The sequence below is a fragment of the Lynx canadensis genome, chromosome E1 (genome assembly GCF_007474595.2).
Source record: "Lynx canadensis isolate LIC74 chromosome E1, mLynCan4.pri.v2, whole genome shotgun sequence".
Taxonomy (NCBI): domain Eukaryota; kingdom Metazoa; phylum Chordata; class Mammalia; order Carnivora; family Felidae; genus Lynx; species Lynx canadensis.
This window is the reverse complement of record NC_044316.2, coordinates 54,900,234-54,923,433: the sequence shown is the minus strand read 5'-3', so window position 1 is coordinate 54,923,433 and position 23,200 is coordinate 54,900,234. Positions and strand designations below refer to the sequence as shown.

General features: G+C 58.6%; 1 protein-coding gene across 1 annotated transcript in view; it reads right to left on the bottom strand.

Annotated features, from left to right (window-relative positions):
* The window catches only part of MYO15B (myosin XVB), a 32,129-nt gene that overhangs the window by 1,089 nt on the left and 7,840 nt on the right, over positions 1 to 23,200 (bottom strand). Inside the window, exons 13-58 of the mRNA XM_032595716.1 lie at positions 22,945 to 23,070; positions 19,178 to 19,255; positions 18,798 to 18,913; positions 18,663 to 18,708; positions 18,418 to 18,542; positions 17,888 to 18,005; positions 17,512 to 17,681; positions 13,734 to 13,827; positions 13,122 to 13,178; positions 12,758 to 12,815; positions 12,410 to 12,540; positions 11,603 to 11,698; positions 11,254 to 11,489; positions 10,992 to 11,170; positions 10,767 to 10,839; positions 10,250 to 10,411; positions 9,903 to 10,003; positions 9,725 to 9,801; positions 9,524 to 9,608; positions 9,261 to 9,359; positions 9,027 to 9,136; positions 8,748 to 8,927; positions 8,443 to 8,521; positions 8,177 to 8,281; positions 7,837 to 8,095; positions 7,668 to 7,758; positions 7,350 to 7,551; positions 6,783 to 6,895; positions 6,516 to 6,575; positions 5,886 to 5,961; positions 5,648 to 5,766; positions 5,347 to 5,465; positions 5,125 to 5,266; positions 4,821 to 4,932; positions 4,542 to 4,708; positions 3,993 to 4,144; positions 3,760 to 3,820; positions 3,601 to 3,673; positions 3,108 to 3,184; positions 1,792 to 1,865; positions 1,584 to 1,699; positions 1,397 to 1,491; positions 1,205 to 1,282; positions 996 to 1,092; positions 446 to 588; positions 133 to 248 (exon numbers count right to left, since the gene is read on the bottom strand). Of these exons, the coding sequence (XP_032451607.1) occupies positions 133 to 248; positions 446 to 588; positions 996 to 1,092; positions 1,205 to 1,282; positions 1,397 to 1,491; positions 1,584 to 1,699; positions 1,792 to 1,865; positions 3,108 to 3,184; positions 3,601 to 3,673; positions 3,760 to 3,820; positions 3,993 to 4,144; positions 4,542 to 4,708; positions 4,821 to 4,932; positions 5,125 to 5,266; positions 5,347 to 5,465; positions 5,648 to 5,766; positions 5,886 to 5,961; positions 6,516 to 6,575; positions 6,783 to 6,895; positions 7,350 to 7,551; positions 7,668 to 7,758; positions 7,837 to 8,095; positions 8,177 to 8,281; positions 8,443 to 8,521; positions 8,748 to 8,927; positions 9,027 to 9,136; positions 9,261 to 9,359; positions 9,524 to 9,608; positions 9,725 to 9,801; positions 9,903 to 10,003; positions 10,250 to 10,411; positions 10,767 to 10,839; positions 10,992 to 11,170; positions 11,254 to 11,489; positions 11,603 to 11,698; positions 12,410 to 12,540; positions 12,758 to 12,815; positions 13,122 to 13,178; positions 13,734 to 13,827; positions 17,512 to 17,681; positions 17,888 to 18,005; positions 18,418 to 18,542; positions 18,663 to 18,708; positions 18,798 to 18,913; positions 19,178 to 19,255; positions 22,945 to 23,070 (5,243 nt within the window). The remainder of the gene's footprint in view (positions 1 to 132; positions 249 to 445; positions 589 to 995; positions 1,093 to 1,204; positions 1,283 to 1,396; positions 1,492 to 1,583; positions 1,700 to 1,791; positions 1,866 to 3,107; positions 3,185 to 3,600; positions 3,674 to 3,759; positions 3,821 to 3,992; positions 4,145 to 4,541; positions 4,709 to 4,820; positions 4,933 to 5,124; positions 5,267 to 5,346; positions 5,466 to 5,647; positions 5,767 to 5,885; positions 5,962 to 6,515; positions 6,576 to 6,782; positions 6,896 to 7,349; positions 7,552 to 7,667; positions 7,759 to 7,836; positions 8,096 to 8,176; positions 8,282 to 8,442; positions 8,522 to 8,747; positions 8,928 to 9,026; positions 9,137 to 9,260; positions 9,360 to 9,523; positions 9,609 to 9,724; positions 9,802 to 9,902; positions 10,004 to 10,249; positions 10,412 to 10,766; positions 10,840 to 10,991; positions 11,171 to 11,253; positions 11,490 to 11,602; positions 11,699 to 12,409; positions 12,541 to 12,757; positions 12,816 to 13,121; positions 13,179 to 13,733; positions 13,828 to 17,511; positions 17,682 to 17,887; positions 18,006 to 18,417; positions 18,543 to 18,662; positions 18,709 to 18,797; positions 18,914 to 19,177; positions 19,256 to 22,944; positions 23,071 to 23,200) is intronic.

Below are 23,200 nucleotides of genomic sequence, written 5' to 3'. Positions count from 1 at the left end.
AGTTGAGCGGCCTTGACCTTGGAGGACTGGGTGGGGGGCCGAAGGAGAGGACCTTGGGTGCATGCTGAGGTGGGCCTCGGCACCGGCAGGGACGAGGGGTGACGGGAGGTGTGGGGCCACCCTCACACTCACTCTGACAGCCGGTCCTCTTGGGTCTGGCTGCGGTGCTGCAGGGCGGCCAGCCTGGCCAGTTGGGCGTTTGCCTGGGGACTGACCAACAGCTTCCCCTGGAGATAGTCCCGCAGCACCTGAGGAGGGACAGCAGTGAGGGGAGGGGACAGCTGTGCCTCAAAGCCCCCACTCGGTGGTGGCTCCTGGGGCTCAAGCTCGGTCCTGTCACCATCTCTTCTTCGGGGGAGGGAGGCTTGGAGGTCCCTCACCCCGGCAGGGGCTCGCTTGCAAGTTGCTGCCCGGGGCTGGGTGGGGGCCAGGGGTGGCAGCTGACCTGCTTGTAGTGGGTGGTGATGTAGGTGGGGTGATCGAAGTGCAGCTGGGTCTCCCAGCTGAGCCGCCGGCTGTGTAGGCTCACGTCCTGATCCAACACGCTGTTGAGGTACTCGTGGGGCCACAGGGGCCTCACCAGCTCGCCTGAGTGGGGAACCCAGGTCCACAGCTTGCCCTGCTGTCCAGGGTCAACCCTGCCCGCAGGCCTGCCAGCCCCAGCGTGGGGACCTGCCTCACTCACGGGCACACAGCTGGCAGGTAAGCCACCTCCTGGAATCCAGCCTGCCCCCCCCCCCCCCGATTTCTCCCCAGGCAAGGGTCTCACCTTCCTTTTTTAAAATTTTTTTTTTTTAACGTTTATTTATTTTTGAGACAGAGAGCATGAACGGGGGAGGGTCAGAGAGAGGGAGACACAGAATCGGAAACAGGCTCCAGGCTCCGAGCTGTCAGCATAGAGCCCGACGCGGGGCTCGAACTCACAGACCGTGAGATCGTGACCTGAACCGAAGTCGGCCGCTCAACCGACTGAGCCACCCAGGCGCCCCGCTCACCTTCCTTTTTGATGAGGAAGAGGGCAAATTCCTGCATTTCCTGGGGGTCAGTGATGCCCATCTGCCGGCACAGCTCCTCCAGCACTTCTGCTGCCACCTGGGCACAGAGACAGGGCCATGGGGGGGGCAGGGGACTTGGGGGGGGCGGTCCCGATGCCACAGCTTTCCCATCTCCTCCAGCCCTTCTTCCTCAGCAGCCCCATGCTCACCGTGAAAGTCTGGATACTGGTTTTGTAATCCAGACCCCCTGGCAAGTGAATGAGAAGCGGGCGGACTGCTTGCCCTTTCTGCCAAGACAGATTGCAGGGTCAGTCTTCCAGTGGCCAGAGGCCCCAACTTCGTATCCCCCACCAGGGAGTCCCAAGATGCCCAGCCACCTGTACCCCCCTCCCCCCCAGTACCAGGAAAGCCTGAATTTCACCCGGAGAGGGCAGCCGCCGGCGCCCCCCATATTTGACTGTGTGCTGGAGGTGCTCCTGGCTTTTCTGGGCCAGCTCTGCAGAGGGGAAGCAGGCTGGGGTCACAGGCATCTCCAAACCCCTCGCCAAGCTGTTGAGACCCCAGGCTGGAAGTCCCTCCCATAGGCACCTTGGCTTGGGCCTGAGTCCTGCAGAAACTTGGTCACATAGGGCATCAGCGTGGTTGACGGGGGGAAGAAGCCTGCGAGGAGGCTGAGGAAGCTCCAGCCACGAGCACAGTGTTCCCTGCAGGGCAGAGAGCCTGGGCTTCAGGCTGGCCAGATCCCGGCCTCAGCACCGGGCTGTCCTCCCTGCTCCCCCTGGCTCAGCATACTCACTGCTGAGGGTGTCCTGTGACCTGTTTGATGACTTGGCAGTAAATCTCATCCCTGAGGTTCTCCTCCCGACACAGCTGTGGGGGCAGGGTGGCATGGGGTCTAAAGTCAGGAAGAAATCCTGCTAACGGCCACGGGCAGGCGGCCAGCTCTTGGTCTTTGTCACAGCTTGTGTCCGAGTGGTCACTTTCTAAATCACTGTTTTCGTCTGCTTATGGGCTATGCTCGGCCCTGTCTTCTCTGCTGGCTCCCCTTATCCTTGACCTCTAGGGAACACCGTGCCCTCGGGCCTCTGTCTACGTGTCCTGATGATCTCAGCTGCTCCCACCTGCTGTCTGCTGGTGCCTGCCTCCAGCCTAAACCTCTCCCTTGAACCCAGGCCCCCTGCTTGGAAGAGTGGACCCCAGATTTCACATGCCCAAAACATTCCTGCACCAGCCCAGATCTGCTCCTCCCTCGGGCCTTCGTATTGAAGATGGTCACTGCTCTGCCCAGGGCCTCGGTGACACCCTTGGCCCCTCTCTGTCACACCCCACATATAATTCATAGCAAACCCTGTTGCTCTGAGCATTTTCCCCTCTGCTGCTACCTGTGGGCTCAGCCAGCAGCACCGCCCTCACCTGGTGATCGTGGCCATAACCTCCTCTGGCCCTTACACCCCCCTGGGAGGGGTGGCAAACAGCCAGAGCCATCTCAAAGTGTAAGCCAGTCCCTCTGCAACCTCCTCGAGTGCCCCTCCTCTTGAGAAATCAGAGTGCCAGTAATAGCCTACGATGGCCTGCCATGACCTGGACCTGCCACCCCTCCCAGGCCTTATCCTCCACCCTGACCTGGCTCGCTGGGCTCCAGCCATGCTGGCCTTGCTGGTGCTAGAGACTCGCCCTGATCAGGACCGTCACCCCTGCCCCTCTCTCCGCCTGCATGTGTTGCCCGGATGCACACGTGCCTCTCTCCCCGGCTTCCCTCAGATCGCTGCTCCGGTGTCACCTTGTCACCAAGCCTCTGCATTGTAGCAGCCCCTTCCCTGCTGTGTCATTCCCCACAGCACTTTGAACTCTTGGATACATTGTGTCATGGTTTTGCGACTGTCCTCTTTCACCAGATTGTAAGCTCTGCGAGGACCTGGCCTGCTTGGTTCACGACCATGCCCCCCCAGCATGTAATGGGGACTCAGTAAATTTTGGATCATTTGAAAGACTAGTGGCCAAGGGAAAGGGGAACTCACTCAGGCCCGGGCATGAAGACCGGAACAGACCCTTGGGCACATGGTACCCGCCCCCCACCCCCAACCGGCTTTCGGCACACAAGCTTTTGCTTACCCTCAGCAGCTCGTAAAGGAGCTCCGACTCATTCTTGCCCCGGGGCTTGGGCTGGTCCTGCATGAACTGCATCAGAACTGCAGGCAGGAGGAGAAGCTGGTGAGCTGGGTGGGGGGCCTGGCCCTGGCTCCTGTCACCAGACAGGGCTTTCCCCATCGTCTCCTGCCTTGCTCTCGAAAATGCACGGGAGCCAGGCAGAGCAGAGCAATCTCCACATCAGCGATGAGGAGACAGGGCTCTGAGAGAGAGGGGTGCCGTGGGCACCTGTGGCTGCATACGGCCCAGAGCCAGCTGGACATGGTGCGGCCTGTCTGTCCAGACCGTACACGACACCCACCACTCCTTGGGTGTGTGTAGAAGGAGGTGAGGGCTCTGAGGTACAGTAACCACCAGTGAGCTTCCCTGAGTCGACAAACTCGAGGAGGGAAGGAGACCTGGCACCTGGGTCCAAGGCACCACGGATATGGGGACACAGGATGCTGTGGCCACTCACCCTGGAAGCTTTCCACAGCCTGCCTGTTGGCATCCTCATCACTGAGGCTGATGAGCGATTCTTGTATGGGAGCCTGCGGCCAAAGAGACTGGGTTGGGGGTCTGTGGGGGCCAGAGGGCAGATCCGCTGGCCCGACTCCTCCCCACCTATCCCCCTCACCTTGGTGTATTGCACCAGGCTGGCCATGGCCTTCTTAGCATCTCCATGTGTCTGGTCCAGCCTGAGGGGGCAGAGGGGAAGACAGCCCTGCTTGCTTGCCCCCCCCCCCCCCCCCCCATCGCAGGCTGTGTAGGGAGAGTGCTAAAAGCACGGGCCTGGTGGCTCTGAGCAGGAAGGCCTACTTCAGGGAGACTGAGGATGGGCAAGCAGAAGGGTGGGCCCGGGGCACTCACAAGGTCTGAGGCTTCCGGAAGTGGTTCAGGGCAAATTCCTGCATGGTGTAGTTGTGGGATTCCGTGGACAGAGAGAGGTAGGCCGCAGAGTGGGTCGAGCTGGTGGCCTCGGAGTTGTCACTGTGTGTCCGGCTCCGGGGGTGGGCATGGCGCTGGGAACACAGGGCGTCTCATGCCACCCGAGTGCCCACGGGCCTGTCCAGAGGCCATGCCCAGCCCCCACCCAGCCCAACCCAGGGAGAGCAGCTGGAGGGAGCACACCACCAGGAGGGTCAAGAGGTGTTTACTGAGCATCTTCTAGGGGACCACTCCAACGCTGCGAGGGAACACAAAGGCCATACGGCCCAGGCCCTGCCCGCAAGGAGCCCACAGCCTTGCTGAGGAGACCAGGCAAGAAATTGGGAGAGGGCAGAGGGGCAGCATCAGACCGAGCACCACCTGCCAGGCGGCAGCTGGACCTGGCCACTCAGGGGCAATCAAGCCCTTTGCTTCCTCGACTCCTAGTCAGGCCTCGCCTTCCCCCCGCCGCCTCCCCCCAGTCTTCCTCACCTCCGTGGCCCTCTCCCACCGAGCCAGCCCCGGCTCTCCGTGCTGCAGCTGACTCATGTGCCGGCCGCTCCTCTCCGGCGAAAAGGAAAAGTCTGGAGCAGCAGCTGGCTGAACCATGTTGGCGGGAAAGAGTCCAGAACGGCCCCCGGTGGAGCCGAACTGCCAGCCTGGAAGGCACCCAAGGATGGTGGCTCACCCGCCTGGCCCCTCTGCCCCTCAGAGGCTCTGCCAGGGGCTGCCCTCCCTGAGCCAGCCACCCTGCTTGCCCCCCGAGGATACCGGGCTCCAGAGCGGCCACTGGCAGCAGCTTGATGAGGTCCCCACGGTGGAAGCTGAGGAGGCTGTGGTCATCGGTGATGTAGCTTCGCAGGGCGATGACATAGCCAGAGTCCTGCAGGCAAGAGGGCGGGCAGGTAAGGGAGCCAGGCTGCCTGTGGCCCCGGTCCTGCCCGCCTCACCTGCTCCCCCTGTTGGCCTCGCCCGCCACCCGGCGCTCCAGAGTTCCGAGGACCCCTGGCGGCTTGAGGGAGCTCCGCTGACCAGCCCCTGCCCCCACCCAGCCCGCTGCCCAGCTTGCGCTTGCCTTCTTGAGCTCACTCAGGAACAGCTCGATCGTGGCCTTGATGGCACCTGCCCGGGCCGTGTGCAACACCAGCTGCTCAGCCTTTAGTGACAGCTCCAGAGTGGAGCTGCCCAGGCACTCCACGCCCAGCACCTCGGCAAAGCTGTGCACGGGTGGAGGCATGAGCCGGGAGCCCTCTCACCCCGGGGGCCATCCACAGCGCCGCCCCCGGCCCAGGTTCACCTGTATGAGCAGAGAGTCTTCAGCTGGTTGAGGTGGACGCCGGGGCCTTGGGTCACCTTGAGCAGCCTCAGCCCCCGGTGGGACACGCCCAGCAGCTGCACGTCATTGCTACTTTCACCCTGCCCGGAAGGAAGGTGACAGGCTCCCGGTTCCCCACCGCCATCCAAGATGCCCCGGGGGGTCCTTCCATTGTGCCCACCCCACCCCCAGCTCTCATCCCTGCCACAAAGGCCCACGCAGGCCACGCTAGGAGCCAGATTGTGGTACTGCCATCCCCAGCCCTACGTTCAGCCTCCCTGACCGAGACAGGGAAGATTCGGGAGAAATAATTGGCCCAGTTGTCCCGAGCGGCCACCACGATGCGCTTCTTGACGTTGTCCTCGGTGGTACTGAGCGAATCTAGGCCCACCTCCAGGTCTCCTGTGGGCAGGAACGGCCCCAGACTGTCCTCAGGCTCCTTCACAGGGGGACCCCAGAGTTTTCTCCCCCCCCCCCCCCCCGCTCTTCAGCTCCCCAACTCCAGGGTCCCTGGACCCTACCCAGTAGCTCTCTCATTTTGTGCCGCTCATCCTGGGAGATCCGGATGCAGGACTCAGCAAAGGTGTCCCTCAGGATCTGGGGGGCAGAGCCAAGTGGTCACCACCAGATCCCAAAGCCAGAGCTCACCGTGGAAGCAGCCACACGCGGAGGAAAAGCTAAAGAGCCCCGTGGGCATGGGTGGAGCAGGGAGGGACGTGGGACTTCTGAGCCCAGGGCCACCTCCACCTGGAGCTCCCACTCGCCTCCCCACGGCCGCCTGCGTGAGCGGGCTGCTGTTCCTCGGTCACCTGAGATAAATTCCCCCTGAAGGAACAGAACCCGGGGGAGGCCGCTCTGGAATTTGGGGGAAGAGCTAGGGTCCTGGGAGCACTCGGCGGTGGCAAAGAAGCATCGGGGAGCGTCTGCCGGGTGCCGGAGCCCATGTTGGGGGCTATATACGCTTGATTTTGCATCCTCCTTACAGGCTAGTAGTGGTCCTTGCTCTTAGGGATGTTAAATAAAGGCAGGGCTCGAAACACAGCACCTGCCCCATTAGTACTGCTGCTCTCCTGCCTCTTGCACTGACGGTAACCTGGCCCAGACGCAGGAGCAGTCTGTCTGTCCGTGTTGCAGGTGGCCCGGGCCCTCACCTGCTCACAGAGGAGCCGGAGGCAGTAGGGATGGCTGAAGTTTTCCCGGGGGTAGAACACCTGTCGGAGAGCACGGGGATGGAAAAGAGTCGGCAACGGTGCCCCTCTTTGGCCCCCCACTCCCTCTCAGACCCAGAAGGAAAACCAGGCCTGAGGAGGTGGGTTGTGGGGAGGCAGCCCCAGCGTTCGTGTGTGGGGAGACGCTGGGCCCCCGCCCACCACCTGCCACCCCTCCGCGGCGGCCAACCCCCCACCGCCCGCGCCCACCTCCTTGCGTAGGAACAGCCTCCAGGGCGCACCGACGTAGGAGAAACACACGCTGCCAGAGGGCACGAGCAGCTGGGTGGAGACCCCCTGGTCCCCCATGGGCTCCATCAAGCCTGGCAGAGGGAAGGGCCAGAGAGCTTCAGGCGAGGAGCTGCCCGGGCCCGAATGGCAGGGATATGGGGACAGAAGACCCTCACCTCCCTGGGGCCCTGCGAGGGCTCTGCCCACTCGACCTCTGCTGCCTCCGTCCTGCCCACGTCCCATTTCCTGCCTCCGTCTCCAGCCCTCATCTTCCCTGCTGTCCTTCACCAGGTCAGCAGGGCCACTAAATTCCTGATGGAGCTGCCAGGTTTGTACTGAGGACACCACCCTGTGACAGTCCCTCAGGGCCACATGGGCGCCAGGAGTGCCCGGGCCCCGCCCTGGACGGGAATGAGGAAGCTGGGGCTCCAAAGTCCCGAAGCCTGAGCACCCCGAGCGGCCGACCTCAGCCGTGAGTGCTGACAGGCCGCTCGGAACCCAGCCGTCTCAACGAAGCCCACCACCGAGGGACAAGAGGTTCCTCACCACGGGGCTCCGCTGAAAGGGTCCCTGGTTCCCCAGGCAGTGGGGGCGCTGGAGGAGGTGGGGGTGCATCGGCAGTGGGCGGAGTCTGGCCAAACAGACCCTGGTCCTCCTTGATGGAGTTGGAGGGCCCAAGCTGTGTTGGGACCTTGGGTCGAGGGGCCACAGGTGGCGGGGGGCCCTTCTTTGGGCTGGGGGACAGCACCTAGAGAAGGCACGGAGAATTTGCACAGCTGGCTCTAGGGGTGAGGCTAAATTTACCCCAGAGAGCCTTGGACTCCCAAGGTGAGAAGCCATGCCCTGGACAGGATAGGGCCTCACCGATGTGGATGTGTGGGCACCACTGATCCCCAACTTAGCCAGAGCCTCATCCTTGGGGTTGTTTTTCTTCATGAAAGACGTTGGGGGCCTCCTGAGAGAAGTAAGAGGTCACGAGTCCACAGGGTGACTCCCTGGGGAGTGGGCAGCCCTGGTCACCCCCGGGACCCACCTGGATGGCTGCACTGGCACAGGAACAGGGCCCGGGCGGCTCTGGTACATGCGGATGATGTTGCGGATCTCCCTGCTGGGCTCTGCCCGCCGTCGGGGCGCGGGGTCCGAGCTGCGGACCAGGTCTCTGTCCTGTGCGGGCTCCGGATCAGCACCAGGCCCCGCCTCCTGGGCCGGCTCAGCCTCAGCCTCTCGTGCGGCTTTGGCCCCCCCTCGTGCCAGTGGCTTCTTCACTATAGGGGGAGGAGGAGGGGATGGCACTGGCCGGAGGAGAAGGAACAGGTGAGACCCTGTGCACGCCCACAGGGCGGGCCCTGCCCACCCCCCGTGTTCCCCACCACCTGCTCTGGGCTCCTCCTCGTCCTCCTCCTCGTCCCGCTCCTCCTCCTGGGGGATCTGTATCTTGGCCGGCGGCTTCACCGTCTTCACCTTGATCTGCTGCTGCCCTGAAAGTGCCCCAGATGGCCCTATTACTCTCCACCTGGCCTGCCCATCGGCCTCCTGGACAGGCTACATTGACGCAGGGGAGGAGAATGTGCCCCACATGCCCTGGACAGGCTGGGGCGGACGGGGCTCTGCACAGGCCTGCCACCTCGAGCGGCCTCACCCAGTTTCTGGAAAAAGTCCTGTTTCTGCTGGAAGCTCTTGGGCCTCCGGGGCTTGTCTCGGGGCTCCTGGGAGATCTCCTGTGGGCGGGAAGGGGGAGCGAAGGAGCGGCCTGGCCAGCCAAGGCGCCACTCTCCCAGCACCTGCACCCCCACCCCATCTCTGGGGCCAGGGCCCCGGGCATCTTCTCCTCATCTTCCTGCTCCCGTGGGGTCTCCCGGCCACTCAGTCCTGGAGCCCGCTGTCTCCACCCCAGGCCGTGCCACCTGCCTGGCCTCAGCTCTTCACCCTCAGACGAGCACCCACCGATTCCAGCTCCTGCTCCGGCTCCTCCCGTGGAACCAGGGGCTTCTTGGGCTTGGGGGTGACGGCTGGGGGTGAGGTCGGGGCAGCAGCTCCACGGGTCTGGGCCTCTGCCTGGCGCTGACGCTGATGCGTCCGCTGCTCCAGCGACAGGGTCATGGCCTGGGTGGTCATCTGCTGGGCCTGAAGAGGGAGGGGGCAGTGGGCCCGGTGAGAGCCGGTCTGGCTCTGCCCCGCGGACCTGTCCCCACGAGGCAATCTGCGGGCCCTGCCCACCCTCACCAGGATCAGCGCCTGCTGGTTGATGAAGTTCTGCTGCTGGGCCGCCAGCTGCCTCGGGTCCACACCGGGAAGCAGGGGCTGCGGCTGCGGCTGCTGCGGCACCACCACGGCTGCAAGTGGCATACGAGTGCCAAGCTTGCTCACGGCCCTCCGCCCACCGTCCCCTCCGGGACCCTGGTCGGACCTCCCTTCCTCCGGCTCCTACCCGAGAAGGGACCCGGGATTCCACCTTACCGGGCATGGCAGGGACTGCGCCCACCGCCGGCATCATGGGCATGGCTGCAGGCATCATGGCCGGCTGGTATCCGGGCATCTGCATCATCCCTGGGTAAACTGAGGGCACAGGGCCTTCCCAGGTCGATTCCTATCTAGGCCCAACGACCACCTCCCTCCAGCCCCAGACAACAAGAAGAGCAGGGGCCACGGGTGCTTCCTGTGGGGTCCCAGGCCATGCTTGCCTGGGGAGACCCCGGATAGGTGCTCAGCCCTGCACTCACCCATGGGGTAGCTGCCTTGTTGCATGGGCCCAATGGCGCCCCCTCCCTTCATGCGGCTGCTCAGAGCCCAGCCTTGCTCCAGATCCTGAAGGGACAAAGGCCATAGGCCGTGGGGTCAGAACTGGAGCCCTGGGAGAGATGGGAGAGGCATCGAGTGGGGCAGGGGTGGGTGGGGGTCGGGTGTGTGTGCAGAACACTCACGCTGCGGCCTGGGGAGAGGACCGGCTCGAAGAGGTGGTCCAGGAAGCCGTCCAGACTCCCTGAGACCTGAGACTCGGCTGTGGGGCCAGAGGCGGGTTAGTGTCACTCTAGGGTATGGGGCTTCCTGCACCCCCATTCCCATCACGTGCCAACCTTACCGTGTCCATTCTTGCCTTACCTGTGTGGCTCCTGCTGGACAGTGTTGGGGGCGGACCCGGAGGTGGATCTGGGGGCAGTGAGGGGGCCTGGATGCCAGGGGCGGGGGGGATGTCCTCAGGTCTGCAGGAGACAGAGGGCCCAGCTAAGGGGGTGCCTCGGATGGGGGTGGTGCCCCGGCTGAGGCAAGGGATAGAAGCCGCTGTGGGGGGTCATCCCCGTGTGGTGGGAGAAGGTTAGGTTGGAGGGGGGCTGGCCCTGTAGCAGGTCCTATGAACCCCAGGGTGTGATGGGGTAGCTACGGGGGGTCACCTATGACAGATCTGAGACAGGAACAGGCTGGGGACAGGGGCGCTGGGCGGCACCTACAAGCCACGGGGGGCAATGGGGTAGCTGCGAGGACCGACGGGGTCCCCCAGGTCCTCAGTCTGGCCGATGAGGTCCAGCACGAAGTCACAGCCCGCCAAATCCTGCCAGGAATCCCTGGAGTGCAGTGACACGGACCAGCCACGGGGGGGCACCTCCAGGCCTCTGGGAAGGACAGAGGCAGTGGTCAGCCAGGAAGACGACCCCCCCCCCCCCCGGGGAAGGGGCAAGGACCTGAGTGCGGGCCAAGCGGAGGTGGCTGGCGGAACCTGGGTTAGGAACTGGTTTCCTCAGACGGCTCTCCTTCATTTGCACCTCACGGCCTTCTACCTCTACATCGGCTCTGACGTGCTCATTTATTTATGGAGCCCACTTACCCCTCCGTGTCCCCACCCCCACCCAGCCTCACTCCTCGGGGGAGCAGGCTCTGGCCCTGGGTTTGCAGGAGGCACCTGGCGGGACACAGGAGGATGGGACAGTGGTCAGCGTTGGCCACACTCCCCACCCCGGGCCCCAGTACCTGCTCTGCAGAATAGACCCAGCGAACTGCTCCCCCGTGGTCCAGGACTCCACCTCGGCTGAGTAGCACTCCTCTGCAGGGACAAGGGGTGGGGGGCCCGCGTGAGCGGCAGCAGGTCCTCCCTGACAGGAAGGGGCCGCTGTCCCCACGGGGCTTCCAGGAGCAGGACACAAGGGAGATCAGGGTCACAGGAGGTGCCGCTGGAGAGCGGAAGGTGAGCATCACCATTGAACGTAAAGACGTCCAGTGCCATGCGGCCCCGCCGCCGTCCGGCTGTCCACTCGAGCTGCGTGGGCGGGTGGGCGCGTGCCATCCCGGGCGCCAGCCGCGTCTGCTCCAGGGCCCCCAGGAGCTTGTGCTGGCACAGTGCTGCCATGCCTGTGGGGGCCTGGTCGGACACAAACCTGTGGGGACAGCACGCGGCTGCTGTGGGGGTGGGCAGCCCACCGACCCCGGTCACTGGGCCCCCGCGTGGCGGGCCCCTTACTTGAGCAGCGGCTTCTGCAGGGTGGGCATTGGGGGAAAGGCGCTGAGCAGCATGGCCATGAGGGCCCAGCTGCGCTGGCTCTGCTGCTCGTCCGGGTTGTGCCAGATCTGGGCCACGAGCTGGCTGAAGATCTCGTCCCGCAGCCCTGGTCGGCGCTGCCCCTGTCGCACCAGGTATTCGCCCATGGTCTGCTCCTGCCAGGAGGGCAGGGACCCGTCCCCCAGGAGCCGCAGCAGCTGTAGACACAGAGCGGGGACGAGTGCAGGACGTGCAGACCTCCCTTGTGCTCAGCCAGCACCTAGGAGCCAGGGCCCGGCTCACCCCGTCCCCTCCCCGATGTGCCACTCACCACCTTGTTGATATCCAGGGCATGCTGAGGGTCCTCCCCGACCAGCCGGGTCAGGGGCTTGGTCAGTGGCTGCCCAGGGTGGGGCAGGGATGGCTCCTGCAAGCAAGGAGGGTGACAGTGCCTGAGCAGGTGCTGGTCTGTGCTGACCTGCTGGAGACAGCCCCCGGCAGAGCCCGCAGGAGCGAGCGCCCTCAGGGCGGAGGGGGCCCGGCAGGAAAACCACCTGCAGTGTGCATCTTAATTGTTCTTTCTGGTTAGAAAATTGACACCCGTGCATGCAGGAAACTCAGAAAACATGGAAAAGGATAAAGAATAAAAAAACACCATTAATATTTCACTGCCCGTCGTGACCACAGCTGACATTTTAGTCTCTCTAGTCTTACTTTCTATGCATAGATAACACACATCACCCTCCCACACCTGTTATCACTGTCAACAAGATTGGGATCATACTCCATGTGCAGTTTCGAATCCTGTTTCGTATCCAACACTGCAGCCCAGACGTTTGCCTCGTCATTACACACGCTTTAACCAGAGGACCTCAACGGGAGCGGCGGTGGGGGGGGGGGGGGGGCCACAGGGGTAACAAAGGTGAGGCATCATGGATCTAAGTGACACTAGAGGGCTAGGCGTTTAGGTTCAACGGATAGTCTCCTAGAAGTGCAGCCACACCCATCACTCCCGTGACAGGAGAGGTTGGGTGTGTTGCAGGGGAGAAGGAAGAAGAGACACAGCCCCTGCCTGGCAGGGCTAACATCTGGGGAGCCGTGGGGGTCAGCCGGGAAGAGCCGAGGGCTGGGAACCCACCTGAAAGCTAATGGATATGAAGCCGGAGAACGGAAACTGGTCAATGTCGGGGGGGAGGGTCAGCTTGGGCCGGACAGGCACTTCCGGGGGCATCGACTCCGTGATGCTATCAGCCAAAACATGTTGACGGCCTGGGGACAGCACGGGGAGGCGCCGAAATACCAGGTCAGGCACCGGGCTGTGGCACCGCCTCCCCCACTCACCATCAGCCCCCAGCCCCCGGGGCAGAGGGAGCTCAGGGGAGCCAAACGCATCACAGGGAGGGACCGTGGGGTCAGAGCCACCACACTGCAGACAGACCGGGTGGGGAGAGGGGTCACGGCAAGAGTGACACTAATCAAAACTCACCTTCTGCCGCCTTCAGCGTGACGGCCAGCTCAGCCGGGATCTCCAAGCGTCCCAGCTCCTGGCACAGAGGAGCAATTGACAAGGTGCTAAGGGAGGGGCTACGGGGACCCAGCGTCCCTCCTCACCCCCAGGACTATAAACATCTCCAAAGACCGAGGGTTCTGATCCTGGACACAAATAAGACCCCAGGAGCCCATGGAGGGAAAATAGGGCAGCCCAGGGCTCTTCTTAGGGGGTGCGTAGGATGCCCCTGAGAGCTAGGAGCCACGGTGGCTCGGCTGGGACCCCACACTCTCCCTGGAGCCACGCCAGGTTCAGTGGGTTCATAACCCAGTGGACGCCCTCAAGCTTCCAGTCCACCTACCATGCTTGGCGCTTTCTCGGAGGTCCCCCTGCTGTGCCAACCACGCCAACGCCCGAGCTGCTCGGGGAGACGCAGGAGATGCTGGGGTCCCGGGGAGGAGTCTCCTCAAACCTCCCAGCAGCTCCTCCCCGCCTCGGCAGTTCAGCTGCCCCCGCCAGCCCCCAGCAGAGAAACAAGCACAGACCCCAAGGGGCCGGCCACCTGCCACCGGCCCTCCAGAGCCCTCACCAGCCTTAGTGCTGTGGGCGTCGCTGCCCGTCTGCCAGGGCACTGAGGAGAGGGCAGGAAGAAATGATCCCAGGGGACAAAGTCCATCCAGGGAGGGGCGCCAGGGGAGCAGTATGTGGACACTGACCTTTGAGCTTTTTTATGGCCCTCACATTGGAATCATCAGGCAAAAGAGGGGAGCTGGCAGGCCCTAAGGAAGGCCTGGAGGGGATAGGAAGGCACCCCAGACGGACAGGGGAGAGTCAGACTCTGGAGGACGGGCAGGGATAAAGGAAGCGACCTCCAGGAGGCACCGGCCTACAGCAGGCAGCGGGGAATGGGAAGAGCCGGACCCGGCAAGGCGGCCTAACTTCTACCCCGAGCTGCCCCACCCAAAAGCTGCACCTGCCGTCTCTGCCACCTCCAGAGCAGGGGACGGGCCACCAGCAGGATGGTGTTCAGCTGTCCCAGAGCCGCCCGCCGCCGGAGGTACCGCTTCCTAGAGGCCGGTGGGGGTGGGGGAGGAGGGCGTGGTGAGGAGTCCAAACTTAGTCCAGTACCTGAATCCCCCAGCCAAGACATGAACGTAAACACTGACCCCGGGCCAGCGGCCCCCCACCCCAGGTGCTTAACAGAAGCAGCAGGGAAGGGACAGGACACTTTGAAAGGACAGGTGCATTGAGCAGGTGTTCAGCGAAGGAGATTAAGGTCTTAGACAGCAGAGCCGACCACTGGGCTCACTTCCCTCCTGTTTAGTCCTCGCGGTCATGAGGAAGTTACTTTCCCTCTCTGTTTTGTCCCTACCACCTGCAAAATGAGGATTCGTGTAATACCTGCCCCACCACAAGATTAACTGAATCAACCGACATGTTAAGAGTCTGACATATTTTTATTTATTTTTTTTTAATTTTTTTTAAGTTTATTTATTTTTGAGACAGAGAGAGACAGAGCATGAACGGGGGAGGGTCAGAGAGAGAGGGAGACACAGAATCGGAAGCAGGCTGAGGCTCTGAGCCATCAGCCCAGAGCCCGACGTGGGGCTCGAACCCACGGACCGCGAGATCGTGACCTGAGCCGAAGTCGGACGCTTAACCGACCGAGCCACCCAGGCGCCCCTGACATGTTTTTATTTAAGAACTTCTAAAAATGAAAAAAAAAAAAAAATACCGTCACTGGAAATCCAATAAGACATCGCAGAAGAGATTGTGTCTTTGAGAATTTTCCAGATATAAGACCAGACTCCTCAGTAAAGGAGTCACAAGCAGGATTAACATTAAAAAGTAAAAAAATGTGGGGCGCCTGGGTGGCTCGGTCGGTTAAGCGTCTGACATCGGCTCAGGTTATGATCTCGCGGTTTGTTGAGTTCGAGCCCTGCATCGGTCTCTGTGCCGACAGCTCAGAGCCTGGAGCCTGCTTCGGATTCTGTGCCTCCCTCTCTCTCTGCCCCTCCCCTGCTTATGCTCTGTCTCTCTCTGTCTCAAGAATAAATAAAACATTAAAAAAAATCTTTGTAAATAAAAAAATGTACAGTTTTGAGGTGCCCAGCTGGTTCAGTCTGGTAGAGCATCTTGGGGTCATGAGTTTAAGCCCCATGTTGGGGGTAGAGTTTACTTAAAAAAAAAAAATAGGAGGCACCTGGCTGGCTCAGTCGGTGGAGAGTGTGACTCTTGATCTCAGAGTTGTGAGTTCGAGCCCCATGTTGGGTGTGGAGATTACTTAAAAATAAAATCTTAAGAAATATATAAAATAAATGTATAGTTTTGGGGCCTCAAAGAACACTATCAAGAAAGTGAAAAGGCAACCCACAGGCCAGGCAGGGGAACGTTTGCAAATCACAGATTTGCTAAGGGTTTCATATCCAGGATTTATAAAGAACTCCTACAACTCAGCAAGACAAACTGTACAATCAAAAGGCAGACAGAAGACTTGACTAGACATCTCTCCAAGAAGATACACAACTGGCCGAAAAGCGAGATGTTCAACCTCGTTCGCCATTAGGGAAATGCAAATCAAAACCACAATGAGGTACTGTTTCACGCCCAGTAGGATGGCTCTAATTTAAAAAGTGGAAAATAGGGACGCGTGGGTGGCTCAGTCAGCTAAGTGTCCGACTTCGGCTCAGGTCACGATCTCGTGGTTCATGGGTTTGAACCCCGCACTGGGCTCTGTGCTGACAGCTCAGAGCCTGGAGCCTGCTTCGGATTCTGTCTCCCTCTCCTCTGCCCCTCCCCTGCTCGTGCTCTCTTTCTCTCTCAAAAATAAATAAATAAACTTTATAAATAAATAGTGTGAAATAAACATCAGCAAAGCTGTAGAGAAACCGTAACCCTGGCTCATGCTGGTGGAACAGGAAACGGGGCAGCCGCCGTGGAAAACAGCTCCTCAAAACACGAAACAGAGAATTACCACGTGATCCGGCAATTCCACTCCTTTCAATTCCCAAAGAATTGAAAGCAGAGACCTGAACAGATACTCGCACGCTCACGTTCCGAGCAGCCTTCCTCACAGTCGCCAAAAAGTGGAAACAGTCCAAATGACCACTGACGGATGAGCGGACACACAAGGTGTGGTCTGTGCACACGATAGAACATTATTCGTCCATAAAAAAGAAATGAAGTTTTGTGGCTCAGTCGGTTAAGCGGCTGACTCTTGACTTCAGCTCAGGTCGTGATCTCACTGTTGGTGGGTTCAAGGTCCACACTGGGCTCCACACTGACAAGCGGGGAGCATGCTTGGGATTCTCTCTCCCTCCCTCCCTCTCTGCCCCTCCCCTGCTCACACACTCTCTCTCTCAAAATAAATTAAAAGAAAAAAAAAAAAACGAAATGAGGGGTGCCTGGGTGGCTTAGTCGGTTGAGTGTCCAACTTCGGCTCAGGTCATGATCTCACAGTCTGTGAGTTCGAGCCCCTCATCAGGCTCTGTGCTGACAGCTCAGAGCCTGGAGCCTGCTTCGGATTCTGCGTCTCCCTCTCTCTGCCCCTTTCCTGCTCATGCTCTCTCTCTCTCAAAAATAAAAACTTCTTTAAAGATTTAAAAAACATGAAGTTCTGATACCGGCTACGACATGGATGAACCTTGCAAACATTACAGTTAGCGCAGTGAGCCAGGTGTAAAAGGAAATACTGTATGAGTCAATTTCCATGTAATATCTAGAACAGGCAAGTTGGTAGAGACAGAAAGTAGACTGGAGGTTACTAGGGACTGGGGGAAAGGCAAGTGGGGAATAATTGCATAAGAGATGCAAAGTTTCTGTCGGTGATGAAAACATTTTTGGAAATGGATAGCGCTGATGGGTGCCCTGCCTCGGAAGGCTTCCCTGGTGTCCACGACACTGCCCTTACTTTGTCTCAGCACTTTCACACCACCTTTGGGGTGCCTGGTGGCTGGTTTACCCTCTGCACCTGATTCCCCAGTGAGCCCGGTAGGCACTATCTCTGCCTTGATCCCTGTGTCCCCGTGCCTGGCTGGGGGTGGGGGGGAGGGTGGGTGGTGATGGAGGAGGTCAACCAACAGCTGTTGGGTGAACAAGCAAAGACAGGCTGTGAAAGTGAATGGGAGTTAATTATGTGAGAAGGGGGAGGGAGTGTTATAGGATCAAGAAACCCAAAGAGCCTGGAGTATAAAACTCTGACCTAGAGGCTGGAGAGGCAGGCAGGGCCTCACACAGCCTGATTCGTGCTTTTATTTTATTTAAAAAATTTTTAATATTTATTTATTTTTGAGAGAGAGGCAGAGACAGAGACAGAGTGCGAGCAGGGGAGGGGCAGAGAGAGACAGAGGAAGACACAGAATCTGAAGCAGTCTCCAGGCTCCGAGCCGGCAGCACAGAGCCCGACGTGGGGCTCGAACCCATGAACAGTGAGATCATGACCTGAGCTGAAGTCGGACGCTTAACCGACTGAGCCACCCAGGCGCCCCCCGATCCATGCTTTTAAAAGAGCATTTTTTGCAGCGGAGTGAAGAACAGACTAAAAAACACTCAAGGAGTCAAGACTGCAGTTTTGGGTGGCCTTAGCAGGTAGTGGGCTTCTTGTGAGTAGGGGCATTCAAGCAGAGGTTGCAGGGGTATGGGCGGGGACTGCACTGGGGCAGATAGACTTGCCGTGAGGCCCTACCCCTCCCACACCCTGCCCCACCAACTGAGAAGCCCCCCTGCCCCCTGCGCATCCCACCCCTGCAGACCTGGCCTGGAGCCCTCGCACGCGCGCCTGCATCCGCGGCAGGAGGAGGAGGCGGAGGCGCTGGCGAGAGATGCAGGCGCGCAGGCTGCGGTGCAGGGCGAGCAGGGCCTGGGAGCGTCGCCGGGCCCAGTGCCACTCCAGCTGCCGCCAGCCGGACTCCCGCAGCAGGACCTGGGGGCAAAGGGGAGGGCTCGGGCAGCCAGGGCCCACCCTGCTCTTCTCCTGAGGCCTCAGCCTCCTCCCTTCCAGCAGGACAACCCATTCTTGCGGGGAGCCCAGGACACCTGCCACCCAGGCCCACTCCAAATCCCGAGTTTGTCCCCGAACACTCCTCTCCCTTTCCAGCCACGCCTGCCTCTCTGCACACGTGCACCCACCTGGGTGGCTCCCAGGTGACAGAGGGGCGACTCAGCCCCCAGCACCTGGCTCAGGATGGCGCCACACCTCTCCCGGTCTGAGGACTCTCCCTGCCCCTCTGTCCCCAGGGCCCGGAACCTGCCCCTCAGATGGAGAGCTGAGGTCAGAACAAGCACAGCGAGGACCTCCCTCCACCCTTGTTTGACCATCCCCCCGCCCTCAGTCTACTTAGTCCCTAAGTCATTCGACAGCGATTTGGAAACAACCTACTCTGTGCCAGGCACCCAGCAGGGTTTTGCTGTATGGAGGAGGGACAGATGGAGGCTTGGTGGTGGTGGTGGGGGGGGGGGGAATGAACAGGGAAGGAGAGAGGGATGGAGGGAGAGAAGGAGAAAGAACAGCTCGAGGAAGAGGATAGAAGCCAGGCCTAAGGTCCCTAAGAAAGTGGGTCCATCTCCGCCCCAAAGGAACCCCGGGTCTGCCAGCCGTCCCTGTGGGTCTGGGCCCGGAGGTCCCCGGGCCCTTGGCCGCCCCCATCCTGGGGCCCTACCTGGCCAAGAAAGCCTGGAAGGGCACACGCACAGGAAAGTTGGCGCTGCGGGTACACACTGCCTCCAGGATGCCTGCCTGGAGCAGCTGCTCTGCTACGTGTTCTACATCAAAGAGACCCGGAAGCTGTGGCCGTGGGAAAGAGCCAATGAAAGCTGGGGCTTAAAGCTGCAGGGGCCACTGAGAAAGGCGGGGCAGGTGGATGGGAAGGCTCCAGGGCCATGCATGGGGTGGAGGGGAGCTCACCTTTCCCGGGTCGGGGTTGAGGCACTGGATGAAATAGACATGGCTCCTGATGGGAGGAAAGGGGGTCATTTGGGCATAGACCAGCCCCCCGCCATTCAACTCCCTGGGGTCTCCTGTGGGGGGCACTGTTCTCACCTGCCCAACTGGGCTAGGAGGCCCTCCAGAGAATGCTGGAAGCGAGACGCCAGCGTGGGTTTGCCTCGCCCATCCCCGGACCGGGACTCTGCTTCCTGGAACAGGCTGCCCACCAGCTGCAGGGCAAGAGGAGGCTGAGCTGGCTTGCCCCCCAGGCCTCTCCATAGCCCTGCCCGTGCCCCGTCCCCGCGGAGCTGGGGTGGGCCTGCGCCCTGTCTTTGCAGAACTGGGGGCAGGGAGCAGTCCGTAGCATCCAGACCCTGGAGAGCTCAGCCCATGGTCCAAAGTGCCAGGGGCTGGCCCTTGGGCAAGAGTGTCCGGGGCAGAGTGGGGGCCACAGTGTGGAGGGGTGGGGGCCCAGAGAAGGCTGGCAGGGACACCTGGAGCTGGCTCTGAGCAAGCATTTCCACCACGGCAGGGTCAGGATGATCCCGGTTTCTGTCCACAAACTTGTGAACCTGCAAGAGACAATGTGGGGAGCGGAGGGGAAGCCAAGGAGGGAGGCTGGGGTGGAGGCTGGGGTCTTGGTGACGTAACCCAGCCTCTCCCCACTGAGCTAAAGAGCCTCCTTTGTCTCTTCAACTAGAGCCTCTGGGAAAACTGGAAATCCCCAGGCAAATGAATGGACCTGGGCTCTTATCTCACACCAGATATAGAAATTAACCCAAAATGAATGGATGGATCAAAGACTTAAATTTAAGAGGAGCCTGGGTGGCTCAGTCGGTTAAGCGCCAGACTCTTGATTTCAGCTCAGGTCATGATCTCACGGTTTGTGAGTTCGAGCCCCACATCTGGCTCTGTGCTGACAGCATAGATCGTGCTTGGGATTCTCTCTCTCCTTTTCTCTCTGCCCCTTCCCCCGCTTGCTCTCTCTCAAAATAAATAAGTGAAATAAAAAAAAAAAAAAACAAGATCTAAATGTAAGACCTAGAACTCCTAGAACTCTAAAACTCTTAGAAGAAAACACAGGGAGAAGCTTCCTGACATTGGACTTGGCAATGATTTGCTGAATAGGACACCAAAAGCACAGGCAAGAAAAAAAAAATAGATGCACTGGATTTCATCAAAATTAAAAACTTTTGTGGGGCACCTGGCTGGCTCAGTCGGTGGAGCATATGACTCTTAATCTCGGGGTTGTGAGTTTGAGCCCCATGTTGGGTTTAGAGATGACTAAATAAGTTAATTAATTAATTTAAAAACGAAAACTTTCGTGCATCAAAAGACATTTTTGTTTTATTTATTTATTCTTATTTGAGAGACAGAGTGCATACATGCATGTGCAAGGCAGGGAGAAGAGGCAGAGGTGGAAAGAGAGAGACTCTTAAGCAGGCTCCACGATCAGTGCACCTCTGATGCAGGCCTTGATCTCAAGACCCTGGGATCATGATCTGAGTGGAAATCAAGAGTCAGACGCTCAATGGACTAAGCCAGCCAGGTGCCCCTCAAAAGATAACAGAACAAAAAGACAACCCACAGAGTAGGGGAAAATATCATGTATCAGATAAGGAATTAATATCCGGATTATATAAAGAACTCCTACACCCAACAACAACGGCTCAATTCGAAAATGGGCAAAGGACTTGAATAGATACTTCTCCAGATGAGACACACAACTGGCCAAGAAGCACATGAAAAGATTCTCATCATGAGCCATTAGGGAAACATGAATCAAAACCACAGTGAGGCACCATTTCACACCCACTAGGAGGACTATCATTTTTTTTTTCAACGTTTTTATTTATTTTTGGGACAGAGAGAGACAGAGCATGAACGGGGGAGGGGCAGAGAGAGAGGCAGACACAGAATCAGAAACAAGCTCCAGGCTCCAAGCCATCAGCCCAGAGCCTGACGCGGGGCTCGAACTCCCGGACCGCGAGATCGTGACCTGGCTGAAGTCGGACGCTTAACTGACTGCACCACCCAGGCGCCCCTAGGAGGACTATCATTTTAAAAAATGGAAAATAAGGGGGCACCAGGTGACTCAGTTGGTTAAGCCTCTGACTCTTGATTTCAGCTCAGGTCATGATCTCACAGTTTGTGAATTCGAGTCCTGCGTCTGGCTCTGCGATGACAGTGTGGAGCCTGCTTGGGATTCTCTCTCTCTCTCTCTCTCTCTCTCTCTCTCTCTCTCTGCACCCCTCCCCAGCTCAAGCTCACGCTCTCTTTCAAAACAAATAAATAAACTTAAAAAAATAAAAAATTTAAAAATGGAACATAACAAGTGCTGGCAAGGACACAAACTGAAGCTCTTACGCGCTGCTCATGGGAATATGAAATGGTGCAGCCATTGAGGAAGACAGTTTGGCGGCTCCTTGAAAAAAAGTAAACCTAGAACTACTTTTGACCCAGGTCTTCCACTCCTAGGTACATACTCCAAGAGAATTGGAAGCAGAGACTCGAATAGAGACTCGCACAGCCGTGCGTTATTCACAGAAGCCAAAAAAGCTGAAACTCAAGTATCCATCAACTGATGAACAGATACATGAAATGTGGTCCATCCATACAACGGATTATCATTCAGCCATGGAAAGGAAGGAAATCAGACACGTGCTACAATATAGATGAACCTTGGGAAAATATCATACTTAGTGCAAGAAGTCAGACACAAAAGGACTGTGTGCGTGTGTGTGTGTGCGCGCATGCATGCGCACGCACACACGCACTAAGATCTCACTTATCTGGAACAATTCTGTTCCATTGATGGCTCTGTTCCTTATCAACACCATACTCTTTCAATGACTATGTTTTAATATCTGGTAGAGCAAATTCCTCCCTAACCTTCTGCTTTTCATTATTTTATTGGCTATTCTCATGCAATGCTTTTCTAGGTAACACTTCAGAACAGTTTTGTCAAAATTCGTTCCTCCTCCTCCCATAAGAACCCAACAGGGGTATCGTCTGGAATTGTATTGCTTTTCTAGATTAACTGAGAAAGGAGGAACAGTATTAGGGTTCCCCACCAACGTGGTTTGACCCTCTTTTTTCAGATTTTCTTTTGTGAGTTTCAATATAGTTTGTGGTTTTTCTCTATTCAATCTCCCTGTGTTTCTTTTTTTTTTTTTTTTCCCAGACATGATTGGCTTTCTGGGGGGTGGCGGGGAGAGGTATAATTGACATAAGTCCCTTGGGTTTGTGTAACTCTTGGATAGTTTGTGTTTTCTTCTACAACCAAAGCATGTCACTTCCTCCAGGAAGCCTTCCCTGACTTGCCCTACTTCAAACAAGTCACATGGTCCTACCTTTTATATACCAGGCCCCTACCCAGCCTCTGTGAAACTCAGAAGGGGGAAAGGAGGGTGCCTTTGGTGGGCACCTAGCAGCTGCCTGACCATTTCCACATTATTGCATTCAATCCTCACAACAATGTTATAGGACAGATTCCCACTCCCATTTCACAGTTGAGAGAATGAAGGCTCAGAAGGAGAAGCAGAGGGACGCCTGGGCGGCTCAGTCTGTTAAGTGTCTCACTTCAGCTCAGGTCATGAAATCACGGTTCATGGGTTCGGGCCCTGCGTTGGACTTGGTGCTGACCGCTCAGAGCCTGGAACCTCCTTCGGATTCTGGGTCTCCCTCCCTCTCTGCCCCTCCCCTGCTTGTGCTCTGTCTCTCAAAAATAAACAAACATTACAAAAAAAAAAAAAAAAAAAAAAAGGAGGAGCAGACAGCCTGAGGTTATCAGAGCCAGGTCCCACACGCCTGCTCTGCCCTTCCTGGTCTTAAGGTTCCCAAGGCCTCCACTGCCTCTACCTCATCGTGCTCAGCCTGAGGTAAGTAAGTCACGCTCAGAACTGTGTAGCATTGGGGCGCCTGGGTGACTCAGTCAGTTGACTGTTGGACTTCTGGTTTGGGCTCAGGTAACGATCTCGCGGTTCCTGAGTTCCGTGAGTTCAAGCCCTGCATCGGGCTTGGGATTCTCTTTCCCTTTCTCTCTGCCCCTCCCTGTCTAAATAAATAAATGAATAAATAAACTTCAAAAAATATTTTTTTAAAAAAGAAAACACTGCGTAGCGCCGAGGGCACAGGTAGAAACCTAACAGTCAAGCCCTCGAAGGGGCCTCCCCTCACCTATTACCTGTCTGGTGACTCAGTTCTGGGGAGCAGACACCACTGATTCACACGGGAGTCTGTCTCTGATTTACCCTGATACCTGGTAGGTGACGGTCCCAGCGTAATGCCTCACGGTGAAGATAGGAAGGGGCAGCTGGGGCTTGGCATAGCAGGGGTGACTGCCATGGTGATAGTGGCACTTCTGGAGGAAGGTGTGGTCTGTGGCCTGATAAGAGAGATGAGCTTTCCTCAGGCCTTTGCACGTGACGTCGCCCTGCCTGGACTGTGCATCCCTTCCGGGTCCATCAGTATTTGTGGAACGGCTGTACCACAGCCCTGAGGCTTGCCCTCTACTA